Below are 14,534 nucleotides of genomic sequence, written 5' to 3'. Positions count from 1 at the left end.
ACATGTCTATCTCGCTTCCTTTTTCACGTTACATACAAATGCACAAAGACATAATACCCCTTACCACATAGTGGTGTAGGGTATAAAAAATAAATAAATAAATTAAAATGTCGAAGTGACTTTCCAAAGGTGCATTGCGAAAAGCCATCAGAATTTCGGAAACAGATCTTATGGAGTGATGAATCAAAGTTTAATGTGTTTGGTCGTGTGGTAAGAGGTATGTACGCCGTCAAACAAAGAACTTGATCCACCGTTTACCTTGGAGACCATAAAACACGGTGGAGTCAATATTAGTGTGGGTTTAGTGGGTTTAGTGTGGGCCCGATCCGCAGAATCACTGGGAAAATTAACCAATATATGTATAGGGATATCTTGGAGATTACAATGAAACCTCTTGCCGATGATTTTATGCTATCTCCATTTATCTTTATGCAGGATAACGACCCTAAACACACGTCTAGATTGTAAAAGCCTGGTTATCGATAAAAAATGTAAATGTTTTAATGCGGCCTGCCCAAAGTCCGGACTTAAACCCGGTAGAAAACCTTTGGACAGACGTGAAGAGAGCTCTAGATAAATGGATAAATTTTGATAAATGTCCCAGTTGAAAGGTCTCAACGACTGGTAGTGAGATTCCCTCGCAGCTTCATATCTGAGCTTGCTGTTATTATGTGCATAGCTGTTATCAAACTAAACATTAGACTAAAACCAATATACGAAGGGTATTACAAGGTATTATCATAGATTTTTTAAGCTATTCCTCAATTTTATTACAAAGACGTCAAGTGTCCTTAATTAGCTGACCAGGCAAAAATTGGTATTTATTTTGTTCCAGTAGTGCGATTCGATATCGACCATTATCGATAACTGGAAATTTTCACTTGCTTATAATTTCGATAATTAACGAAATTTGTCGGTAAGTTACCGACCAAAATAAAGTTGTCGCTAACCCCAACCGATGCTTCAAGTGTTGTCAAATTTTATTTCAACTTTTCATTCATAATATTGCGTATTAATTTGACCGATTTTTGTCGGTAACGACAAAAAAGTTACAGAATCCTACTACAGGAATTGAAAGCATATTAGTTTTGTCTTAATAAAAGTTTACATATGCCACAATGGTATAGAAATAAAATACAATGCATTTTTTATTACAAAGTAGAAAAATCGAGGTATTAAATAAATAAAAAAAAAAAAAAATTGTCCCTAATTAGCTGACCGCCACTGCACATAGAATCACTTTCTGAGTCGATTTATGCTTATCCGCCCGTCTTTTCATGTATTTTTGTAATCAAAGTACAAATGAAGATGGCCAAAGGACGAACAATATTTATTTTGGTAAAAAATCGGATGAGATTTGGATATAGCTCCTATATATATTTTCGCCCGATTTTAGGTATTTAGAAATTCGGGGCTCAGAGATATGAAACCAATGCGAATCTTCTTCCTACATCTAAAGCCAATTTGTAGATAAGGACAAGAATCAAGTATTTGGAAAAATAATGAACTCGAAAAACTACATTTATTGCCTCAAATTTTATAATATATCTAAAAATTCCCAAATGTTTATACAATTCGCACCATATCTCCAAAAATGTTAAATTTTTCTTAATATTTTCTTTTGGAAAATTATTCGCTAGAATGTACTACATAACTCTTCAGAATATGTCATTGTTGTGAAATGAATCTAACACGTTGTTTTTAGTACATTTTTCAACGACAACTTAATAAGTATTTCAATATAGTGGTGATATCGCAAATACGAAAATAAACTGTTTGTGTGAACAGTGTTTGAAATACGTGTTGTAAATGATATCATACAAAATACCGCTGAAACAACATGAAATAAGCATTTTAGAGTTTCAGAACGTTCTGAAAAATTGCTGAGAACATTATTCGGAAGGTTTTTGCAAAAGGTTACTTGGTTCAACTCCCAATAGTTTGGCTGATACCGACCAGAATTCCAGAAATTTTGTAAAATTTTCTATATTTTATCGATTTTGATGCCCAAGATGGAGTTTTTCTTTTGTGGTCTGTTCAAAAGATAATTTCCACTAGTTGAGTGCTACAATATTGCTAAAGACAGCAAGGCCAAATTCTTATTCGTTTCTGAGATAAACGCCACAAAAATGGCAAAAAATATAGTTTTAGCACGGTTTTGATGAGGCCATAAAATCTTTTTTTATAGCCTCAATATGTAGTTTCAAAAAATTCAAAATTCGTGTTCTCGTAATTATGCAACCAATACATATAATAAAACAATATCTTTTTTTGATTTCGACGACGAGATGAAGTCATTTGCTGGCTAAATTATGTTCACCATAATTCTGCAGTTCTATCGCGAGCCGTTCGGTGTTCATGTCGCATGGACACGAGAAATGAAATGGGCTACGAAGTATGCATCCTTGACAAAAACTGAATGAATATACACAAATTGTAGAGACGTTTTAGACGACAAAAATACTTGGTAAATGTCACAAAAATTAAGCTAGAGGAATATTGGAAGAAAATTTGGTAGCCAGGAAAGCTACTCCCAGTTTGAAAATGGTCAGAACCCGTCGTATTTGCTCAATTTGAATTCGTTTACCTTAGATGTCAAGTTATTATCTAGCAAATGTTCGTTGCTAATGATTTAAACTTACAAAATTATATGTTTTTGTTAGTTGGACACCGCCGAAACATGTGGTGTCCGGATTATCGCGATTATACGCACATATATTTTCGGCCGATTTGGGGTATTTGATGCACAAAACAGGCCCATTTTGATGACATTTTGAATGTGTGACCGAATTTGTTCTAAAAATAAGTGTCCCAAATTATATCAAAATTGGTCGAGACTTGGGTATAGCTCTCACATACATACATATGTATGTATACTTGACTTATTCACAGTGGTGTAGGTTATCGTATAGTCGGCCCGCCCGATTTTGATTCTTTCCTTACTGGTTTTAATTGATATCAATTAGCATAAACATAAACTGTTTCCAGTCGTATGTTTTAGATTACCTCTCTAAATTTCTTACTTAATGTTTGTCTTTAAAATATATGTGTTTAACCGGCTGCCATTTTTCGACTACCATACTTTTCGGACAAAATCATATGTGTGAGCATCTATTGACAGTTTTGACCTTTTCAAGCATACTATTAAATAAGTAATGGAGCGTAACATTTTTTATAACTACAAATATCTCACCTGCTGCACTTCGAACTCCAATCGCAAATGCAATAAATAATGTCAGTAGGAAATGTATTGCTCCAAAGTGGTTGTTGTTGTTGCTACTGCTATTGGTGGCAGCGTCAACGTATTGTTGCATGGAATGACAGCTTTTCGAATGTTCGGTGGACTTTACAGATTTTTTGTCGATGCCACTGCTGTTCACGTTGACGAAGTCGTCTACCTCTTTGAAGCGAACAGACCCAGTCAATTTTGTATGCATTGAAAGATTTTCCAGCTGATAGTCGTGGCAAAAGTGGCGCAAAATTGTTGTTGTTGAGACGCACCGATTGCTTTCATCAGAATTTCCCTGGTCGGACGATGGTGATGATGGTGTCGATAATAACGACGACAGGTTGGACAACAACGATATTGATGACAGTGAGTATTTCGTCGCTGATGTTGTAGCCTGATGTAACTGATGTTGTTGGTGCCGCTTCGTTCGGTAGCATCTTAATGGTGGCGTTGATGTGATTGTTGACACTTTGTCATAATTGCTGCAGTATTGATAGTATATTTCGTTGTTGGCATAGCGACGATGTCTGGCATTGTGGTTGGTGGCCTTACTACCTATGTTGGTGTCTTCATTAGCATCTTTATAGGCATTGCATTGATGTCGAATTTCATCGTTGGCATGAACTGCTGCAGTCAATGCGCGATTTGTGATGACAATCCTCCTCTGAATTTCCATAACAAATGGTTTTGCCGAAAACCCACTGTCGTCAAATGTGACTACTGGAAATGACGGTAATATTGTTGCTGTTGCTACTGCTGTTGTTGTTGACTGTATAATTAAAATTAATATTCTCGGAAATTTACTAACCTCTTCTGTCGCGAACAAGAAAAGTTTCTTTGTAATTCTATGATTAGGCATTTTTTTCTCAGCCACCGGAAGTGGAAGTGTTTGCTGTTGACAGTGCCAACGTCTACAACGACTTCGAATTGTGCATCTTCGCTTGTATTTATAGTTTGATTTCAAAAATGTGATGATTTTCATTTTGTGCTGATATTTTTTGGTATGATTGCATTTGACATTTGGATAGATTGTTTTACATGGTATGTGTTTCATGGTTTCGTCTTTCAATTTTTTATTCACTTTTCAAAATGCTGGCATAAACATGGGTCCAATTCAATTTGATGAGATCAAATCTAAAAAAAATAAAAGTTATAAAATTTTAAAGTTCGGTTCATTGAAACGCACAGAAGAAATATTACAGCTAAGATAAACTATTAATATAGGAATATGAGGAGAAATACATTCCCTACCCGAACAAATAAATTTTCGTGTAAAATATCAAAAAATAATTGAATCATTTTGGGGCTAGAACACACAACACAGCACTTTTCAGAAAATCATGTGTATAGTTTACAATTGACGGTGAAAGAACAAAAATGGTAGTTTGCTAAAAATAGGGGATTCAGAAACTGAACATGTCACCGGATGTAATTTTGTAAGTTAGTAACCAAATTAAAGTTGTCGCTAGGTCCTACCGATAGTAACAGTGTTGCTAACTTTTATTCATACTTTTCATTCATAATTCTGAGTTTTAATTTGACCGAATCCCATCACAGATCTAACTTGTGATATTACGTAAACGCAGTTAGTTCATACCTACATATAATTAATTTGGCACAACTTCCGTCGGGCTGGTTGGGCTCACAAAAAGAAACTTATAAACCCCACTAACGACAATTGAACAAGCAAATCTATTTTCGGTAATAGAATATTTTTTTGACATACATACATACACGGTGCGCCTTAACTAATGCCAAGTTTACACTTGCGCTCCAAAATCAACTGGATTTCACGAAATCCTGAAATACAACCCGGTGTTTACACTTATTTTTTGTTGATTTCAAACATATCACACTGATCAAGGTAGATGCATATGCGCAGCTGATCGAACATGAATTTTCAAAACAAGTTATTGTAAATTGAATTAATCATCAAAAATATACGACAATATAGTACTTTACAACTTTATTTCGAACATTATCGTAAAATTATCGTATATCGTATTAATTATGTATAGTACTAACAAATGAAAAAATAAAAAAAAAATATTTTATCGTTGAGACATCATAATTATAAATTTTGATAGATAAAAGTTGTGCTCAGCACCTGCAAAATATTAGTACTTGCAGTAGTTTTCCCGTTTAGTGCTAAAAATGCGTTCCCGTACTCCGAAATCTAGCAAGACTTGCACTTCTCTTCAAACAAAAATAGCGCCGAATAACACCCTCTTCTCCTTTTTTCTGCCATACAATTTTGGCCTAGTAGAAACTAGCAGCAAGTATGTTCATATGTTCATTGGTATCTAATATTATAAAGGGCTGTTTACACCATATATCAATGTCATATGAGCTGTCATTTCTTTCACCCATTCGACATTCTCTATGTTTGTCAAAATTGACGTCATCCATACAACTTTCAATTTGTGCGTTCATACCTACAAGTGTTATTTTCGTATGACATAACCTATAAATATAAAAACAGTTGTTTTTTGTCATTGTTTACATTTATTGTTGAGTTGCAAATTTGCGCAAATTTTAATTTTGGTTGAAGGAAAATGAATATCTAGCATGTTTGTTGTGGTAGAATAGGTTTTTGGGGTTATAGAGGCATTTATGTTTTCGCCACAAAGCAATCATTTCCAAGACTGCTTCTTTCGACCAATCGATCTGAAAATTACATTATAAACACCCTTTGTTTACTTTTCTAAATATTTAAATATACATAACTTTCCATTTTATTTTTTTAAAGATTTTGTTTTTCATTTTCTTTTTTTGAGAATGCCAGAAAACAGCTGATAAATTTATGTTTACATACAAGAATGCCGTATCAAATAGAGCGCTCCCTAAATGAAAAATTTACATATGAGTTGCCAAATCATTTTGATAGATGAAAATTTTCATAGTGGTCACACTATGTGTACAACATTCGCAGGTAGAAAATTTGACATCTCATACGACATTGATAGATGGTGTAAACAACCCTTACTTATACGTTGATTTTGACATTTATGCTGGAGTTTTTGCAATTTCCGTCATTTTTCCGTTTCCGTATTTTTTAAGAAATTTGTATGGGGAAGCAATTTTTGACAATTCGCTCCTTTTTCTAACATTACCATTAAAAAAGTACGGGAGCACAATGAAAAATAGCATTGTAACAAAGTAATTTAATATTTTTTCACATTGTTTACAAATGTTGATACTAAACCTTTTTGTTGCAGCAATTGACCATCTACCTTATTTATTGTGATACGTGAAAAGTGTTGCAACTTTTGGTACTTTTTTATACAAATACAGGGTTGTATATCATGTGTACTGTGATTTCGATGTTGATTACGCTGAAATCACGAAATGAGATGATTTCATTTTTGTATGCGAAATCATGATAAATTTTGTTTGATTCCGCTCGAAATCACGAAACGCCTTCGAAATCACGAAACGACGCCAAATGTAAACTAAGCATAACTTTAAATGAAAGGTACTTACACCTGGTAAGTTTTTGTGGATTTTGAAACTATAATGTTCATAGATGAGAGAAATAAAAAAAAACAAAAAAAATCGATTTTTAATCGAGCTAACATGACCTAAGGAGTTTGTATTGAAAAGGTGATTTCTAGGGAAGTCCCACACACCCAACCAATATGATCGTTTCGCTGGTGGTTTAATTCAGCTCATTAGGCATATCGGATGTGAATGGCTAGAAGACAAAGGCTGATTTTGATAACTTCTATTTATACAACCATTATTACAAATTAACAGATATGAAGTATTTTTGAAGCATTTTTGTTATCAAGTCAACCTTGTGTCTTCTCTAGATTCATTTCTCAATACATACATATTTACAATCGAAGAGGGTTAACAGGGTGTAGCAATAACAATCCTCTACAACATTTTCTTTAGTACCATTTCGATAGGACTTGCCGCTTCCAAGCAAAATCCTGAAAACCTAAGATAAACCTAAAAATGTGAACTTTGAGCCCGATTTATTTAAAAATCCCTCCAGTTATTTTTTCTTGTTTTTGGATTTTTCTCATCTATGAACATTGCTGTTTCAGAATCCGCCAAAACTTCCCACGTGTAAGCGGTTTTCATTTAATGTTAGTTAAGGCGCACCGTACTTGACATTGTTTGTCCCAATATCTCAAAAATGGTAAAACCTACGAGAATATCATTAAGATCAATTTTGTAGAGAATTTTCACTGCTACAACATTTTCGTTAGTCCGATTACGATAGGGCTTGCGGTTTCCAAGCAAAATCGTGAAAACCTAAAAATGTGAACTTTGACCGCGATTTATTTGAAAATCGCTTCGGCGATTTTTGTTTTGGTTTTTCTTATCTATGAACATTGTAGTTTCAAAATCTGCAAAAACTTCCCTTTCATTAAAAGTTAGTTAAGGGACACCGAAAGTATTAATTTTATTTCGAAGATATCTTGTTTTTCTTAAAGTGCAGATTCCTTTAACCAGTTACAGCATAACAACTAGACAAATTTATATATAAGGGATGAGAGAAAACAGAAACATCTCTAGACTATGGTTTCCTCTACTCTTTACATATTTTAGAAACACAGATTGAGAAGAATTTTTTCATTTTTAATTTATATCAAACAGTATTTATAAAATCAGTATTTTCATTCTTGATATCATTATTTGTTTCGCAATTGTCCGGAAGACTGCGTCGCAAGAACAATTTTTAATTTTCGGCAATTGTTAAATTAAATGAAAATAGACATTTGTTTTGTCGAGTGTAATCGCAGGGTTAACCATAATAACGTTACACTTTTAAAATCAAGGTGGGCACCAGGGCCCGGGTCATTGTACTTATTAGTAGTCTAGTCTACGCAGGCCTTAACTGCTTACAGTGGTCCATTCCCTTAAAGGCAAAGTTAATTTTCGGCAAAATCGCCAAAAATGCTGCAAAAGCTACACAAATTGGATAAGTCGCTCATACACGCAGAAAAAAATATTTTTCGCTTTTGTTGGAACAACAAAAATAGATATTTTTTTGTTCCAACAATTCCTTTTCTTTTGTTCAAGCATTGCAATTTCAAATCCAAAAGTACCATAAGGGGAACTCATACAAACAAAACTCACCAAAATTGTTTTTTCACCACGACATCGAATACCGAGGGAAGAGAATAAAATTGTCGAAGAAAAGAGAATAATATTGTCCAGCAGACAAAAATTATTGTTGGACATGACAACAACTATTGTTGGATATGACAAAAACAATTGTTGTTATTAACAAAAACGATTGTTGAACTCACAATACTACATGCGGGATCTAACAATATCTTTACAAAACATATTTTTCTCTTCGCATATTGTTGGATTAATCATATTTTTTTTCTTTGCGTGTATAATAATAAAATTGTCGAGGATTATAAGAAAACCAAAATCTCTCAAAGCCCCTAAGAGGAAAAAACTAAAGCACAACTCAACTGTCTCTTAAACAATAAAATTACCATTCAGCAAAATCGTTTAAAAATTCGATTGTTGGCGTGGGCAACAACAAGAAGGGAAAACTGTCCCCTATCATTTTTGTACAAATGAAGATTCCAAACATAATTTGTTTGTGTCCAAACATAATTTGTTTGTGTCCAAACATAATTTGTTTGTGTCCAAACAAATATATGTTTAAAACATTTTGTAACCTATCTCAATATGTTTGGGTACCAACATATGTTTGGGTACCAACATATTTTTTATGGGTAGAGAGAGAATTTTTGTCAAAGAGAGTAACAACAGGGCTCTCGCGGCTGTGTAATGCTGTTTTATAATAAAGAGCTGTGTGTATGGTGCAATAGAAGACGAAGATGCGAAGACGAGAGGGTAAAAGAGTTTTTTTTTGGTGGTGTGTATGCGGCCAAACACGTGTGTTTCGTGCTTTGTTGTTTGTTAACCAACGTAGCAAGCGAAGAGGAAAAGAAAAAAAAATGATATGAATTATGTTGTTCTTTTTTCTTCAGTTTTCTAAATACAATCGTTGAGTAAAGAAATGTTGCTTTTTAGTAAATTAAATGCCCAGTACATTTTATAATTTAAAATTTTATAATTGAATCAAAAAGGTGGATGAAAATATTTTATTGGACAAGGAAGAAATCGCATCTAATATTGGTAATTACATTAATACATTTTTCATATACTTACATACTAGGGTGGGGCGATTTGTGTGGAAGCAAAAAAACCTTAATGAGCCCTTCGAGTTTCTGATTCCTGGGATTGAACTGAGCAAAAAAGTCCACTGGACCATATATCTACCGTGAAAATCGAGCCTCCCGATTTTGACTTTAAGTTTTTTATTGACGTTTTTTGGATATTTTGGCATATAACAGCCAAACCATTGGGATTTTCGATCCAACACAAAGACAAACATTGTAGCCAAGACAGTAATTGAAAACTCTCTAATACATCGCAAAAGCATTGGAACGCTCCTTCAGGCAGTTTTGGCCTTAAGAATGTGCAAACTTTTCGGAAAATGTCGATAAATGACATTCTGCTACAAAATTTGACCCGAAAAATATTCAAGTGTTCTGATGCAAAATTATATCGTGTTGGGATTCATGGACAACGACAATGCCTTTATTTTGTTTGGGTCACTTCGTTTTATTTTTTTATGACGGTAAAAGTAGTGCACATCTGGGTTTCTTACATTTTCAAATTTAAACGGGCATATCTTATTTTTTCCACAACGGATTTCTTTTGATCCTTCTTCCTTTTAAAGGGGTGAATAATGTCTTTTGAATAAGCTATTATTGTTTTAAATCGGTTAACAAATGGCTAAGTTATACAGCCCTATTCTGAACATTGCCATGGGAACTGTTTCCCATGGGAGCGAAATTTCCCATTCCCACGTTTTCCATATTCTCAACGACGTGGGAACATCAAATCATGGGAATTGAATTTTCGAAATTCGAAATTAGTTACACCAAATTATGATAGCATACTTTTAGGGGGCTGCAATTTTGTTTTGTAATACAAAATGCCTATTTGCATTGAATTCGCGGTTTTTGAATTAGATTAGCAAAAGCACAACTTACTTAATTCAACAACCGTGCATTGATTTATGGATTTTTTAAGTGAATGGAGTCAACGATGTGTGATGTTGTTCTAATAAGCACATTTTCTTCAGATTGTGCGAATTGGTGTAAGCATTTTTTAATTAGTAGGCAAACGAGTATATCGCTAGTTTTACTTATTCCTAATGATCGCTAGAACTCGTATTTTGCATATTTTTAAAAAAAAATTCAAAAAGATAAGTTCGGATATTTTTCTCGATTATTACATATTTTTGCTTGTTATTACATATCGTCACCATAAATATCCGAAGATGTATCTCAAAAAAAAAAAAAAAAAATAATAATAATAATAATAAAATACGTTTGTGATTGAATCTAAAACTAAAACACATGCCCTTGCAAAATTTCAAGCTTCTACGTTCAAAAATAACGATCCTATTCAAGAAAAGGCATTTCGGAAAATGGAATAGCATTGCAATAATTTGGCATATATGTATGTACGCCTGTGATCTTTGTCGTGTCGTTGAGGAGACTAACATGTTTTCAATAGAACGTTGGTCGTCTGGTTTAAAAAACCCGAAAGTTATATTACGAAAATGAATAAAAGTTGTAAAGATTGTATATTATGGTTATTTTCCAATATATTTTAATAATTATTGCCAAAAATTCTTTTGAAATTGATTTGTTTTTACTTGTTGTTCTGCGTTAATAGAATCAACCATGACTCTTTTTCTCGTATTTCAATACATATGGTCTGTTCCAGAACTGCAAAAATCTACTAATTTTTACTACTTTTTTTGTTTTGTTCGATAACATAAAGGAACATTTTTTATCGGTGTAAAACATGTTAGATTCTTGCAGGTTTTTGTATCATATAAGAATATGCAAAATCCGAAGTCTACTAATGACATATTTTACAGTACATTTTGTATGCTTTTATTAAGCAAACACATGGCGATTATAAATATTTGCAATAATTTTGTCGTGTAGATGTCTTAAAATATGAAATTTCATAAAAATATGAAATTTCTTGAAATTTTTTTTCAAACTCCCACACTGTTTGCTGGGGAGATTTTTCCCACAAAAAGACACAAAATTCTCCCACAATTCAAGATAGAGAATGTATACTTTTTTCCCATGGGAACAAATTCCCAATTCGAACTTCATTCAGAATGAGGGGAGATGGGAAATGGGAAAAAAACTCCCACAAAATTTTGTTCAGAATACGAAAATGTGGGAATGGGAAATATTTCCCAACTCCCATGCGTTCAGAATAGGGCTGATAGTGGTTTATGTCTGAAAAATCCCACAAAAAACCTATAAAGGAATTTCTCATAATTTTCAAAATAAATATTGAACAAAACAAAAAAACATTATATTTTTGAAAATTATGAGAAATTCCTTTATAGGTTTTTTTGTGGGGTTTTTCAGACATAAACCACTATAACTTAGCCATTTGTTAACCGATTTAAAACAATAATAGCTTATTCAAAAGACATTATTCACCCCTTTAAAAGGAAGAAGAATCAAAAGAAATCCGTTGAGGAAAAAATAAGATATGCCCGTTTAAATTTGAAAATGTAAGAAACCCAGATGTGCACTACTTTTACCGTCATAAAAAAATAAAACGAAGTGACCCAAACGAAATAAAGGCATTGTCGTTGTCCATGGATCCCAACACGATATAATTTTGCATCAGAACACTTGAATATTTTTCGGGTCAAATTTTGTAGCAGATTGTCATTTATCGACATTTGAAAATCCCAATGGTTTGGCTGTTATATGCCAAAATATCCAAAAAACGTCAATAAAAAACTTAAAGTCAAAATCGGGAGGCTCGATTTTCACGGTAGATATATGGTCCAGTGGACTTTTTTGCTCAGTTCAATCCCAGGAATCAGAAACGCGAAGGGCCCATTAAGGTTTTCAAATCGCCCCGGCCTATTACATACACTCCGGTTCATCTGAATAGAACCAACCAATATTTGCCTGCAAATACCGTTATATCTGATGATAGGAGAGGAATTGTAAATTATATTTTTGTTGACATGTAGATTATATAGTATCCAATATTTTCAATACCTAATGTTTCACATATTCGTTATAACGGTACTTTTTACACGCTTTATGAAAAAATGTTAAAATATTAGCATGTTTTAATGGTTCACCAGGATAGAACCACCATAAGAATTTACACAAATCCTTTGTCAGATGTGGTCAACTTTTACAAAAAACTATTTATATTTATAAATAAAGGCCGTGAGTGTTGATTGCCAACAAATAATGTGCAAAAAATGTGTATTAGGGTCTTGGAATTTGATGAAAATCGATGCTTAGAGCTCCAAAAAATATTCTTATGAAGAAATCGGTCGAAACAATTTGTAAAGTCAAAATTTTATACTGAATTATGTTCAACATTTTTTAGACTACAATAAAATTACAAAAAAAATCACATTTAATAGGTTTATAAGTCCGAAACAGAGGAAATGTGATAAAGATATCTCAAATTACTACCTTCCCAATCCAAAAATTGATGTTTTAACTCAGGAAAGTGGATGCAAATCGATGGGTTCCACCCAGTTTCGTTGGCTGTGGACATCTGCAGGTCCAAAAAATAAAGAAAATCACATCATGATGCATACAGCTAGTTAGCACCACCTAGCAGGAAGAACGTGTAGCCGACGATTGGAACCAGAGTATCCTGTGTCCCGTCTACAAGAAAGGAAGTAAGACTTCATGCTCTAACTACAGGGGCATAAGTCTTCTCCCTATTGCCTACAAGATAGTGTCAGGGATAATGTGCGTACGACTAAAGCCTATGGTCAATGAAATAATTGGGCCATACCAATGCGGCTTTAGACATGGCAAATCCACCATTGACCAGATATTTACTCTGCGGCAAATCCTGGAGAAGACCCAAGTGATGCAGATGGACACCTACCACATGTTGTCGATTATAAGGCAGCCTTTGACAGTCCCCTAAGCTCATGCGTACATGTTCGCTCGGACCAACAGTGGAAGGTGGTTCCTATAATTTTGAGGTAGTAAAAGACTTCGTCTACCTCGGCACTGCCATAAACACAACAAACAACATCAGTTGTGAAATAAAGAGAAGAATTGTATTGGCCAAGAGATGCTACTTTGGCTTAAGTAAGCAGTTTAAAAACAAAGCCACAACGCCAACAACGCTTTACAAAAAACAGATACTACCAGTGCAAATGTATGGTTACGAAGCCTGGATACTTGCGCAAGCAGATAAGGCAGTGCTTCGAAAGATCTATGGTCCAATCTGCGTTGAAAATTAATAAATACGGGCCTCGTGGCTGTACACGCAGAACTGGCAGGCCAAGGCTTCGATGGAGCAAACAAGTGGAAAAAGAGATGGAAAGACGCGGTATTCCAAAAAGACAAGCAAACAAACAGAGAGAATTGGCAATCTTTTCTTAGATCAGCTTATGGAACAAATGTTCTGTAATGGGACAGCTGAGTAAGCAGTGTGTAGTTTGTAAAGGGCCAATGCTGAGTTTTCACGAAATCATTGTTCAGGCCGCATTTATTGTCGATGAAACGATTTTACCAGTCCATTGTTGTGGCTAATAAACCAATCATACAAAAATGTGTGTCCTTATGAAATATAAGAATATAACTGTATTACTGTAAACAAATTATCCAGAAAATTATCCAATTTGAAATTAATTTATTATCTAAATTGTCTGTTGAATGATAAAATTTCCCAGTCCTTTCCTACTCCTGTTGTGAGGCACTTTTGACTTGTTGTTGTAATAAATAAAAAAACGTCGTCTGCTACTGTTAAGCAATTTAAATGAAAACACACAACAAACTGTTGCATTCGCCAACAACCCTCGAATGAAGAGCACTCTAACAAGTGGCAGACATTGTACTTCATGCGAACATTTTTTTTTGTTTTTGTCTGTGGCCCAGATGGCGTATTCATACTTATGTACGTCTACCACGATATGTGTAAAACAACAATCACAAACCAAAACAGACAGAATTATTCAATTCTAAAAAAGAAAAAAAAAATGTTTAAAGTTTACATTTGAAACATCGTCGAACATGTTGTTCCTTAGGGTAAAAAAAGAATTATGAAAAAAATATATTATGTTGACCTTACATTGTGTGAATTCATCAACTCCAAGATAACAATTGTAGCTACCGTATATGCTTTAGAACAACCTTTATACCATAAAATACTACTCTGCAGTATGTCTAATTGAGTCTGAATTTTTACTGCCATCAGTACCTGTGTACATATTTATTTCGTAGTA

General features: G+C 33.8%; 1 protein-coding gene across 7 annotated transcripts in view; it reads right to left on the bottom strand.

Annotated features, from left to right (window-relative positions):
* Fs (Follistatin) overlaps positions 1–14,534 on the bottom strand; it is a 178,480-nt gene that overhangs the window by 98,981 nt on the left and 64,965 nt on the right. For all 7 annotated transcript variants that reach the window (XR_012413522.1, XR_012413523.1, XM_073992962.1 and 4 more), the window contains one exon: positions 3,194–4,363. Coding sequence is in view for 5 of the 7 variants with exons in the window: in XM_073992962.1 (XP_073849063.1) it covers positions 3,194–4,283 (1,090 nt within the window). In the remaining 2 variants the exon portion in view is untranslated. The remainder of the gene's footprint in view (positions 1–3,193; positions 4,364–14,534) is intronic.

This window comes from Musca autumnalis, unplaced genomic scaffold (assembly GCF_047663935.1).
Source record: "Musca autumnalis isolate F117 unplaced genomic scaffold, ASM4766393v1 scaffold_5, whole genome shotgun sequence".
NCBI classification, from domain to species: Eukaryota; Metazoa; Arthropoda; class Insecta; order Diptera; family Muscidae; genus Musca; species Musca autumnalis.
The sequence above is the reverse complement of the archived record's forward strand: the minus strand, read 5'-3'. Positions and strand labels throughout refer to the sequence as shown.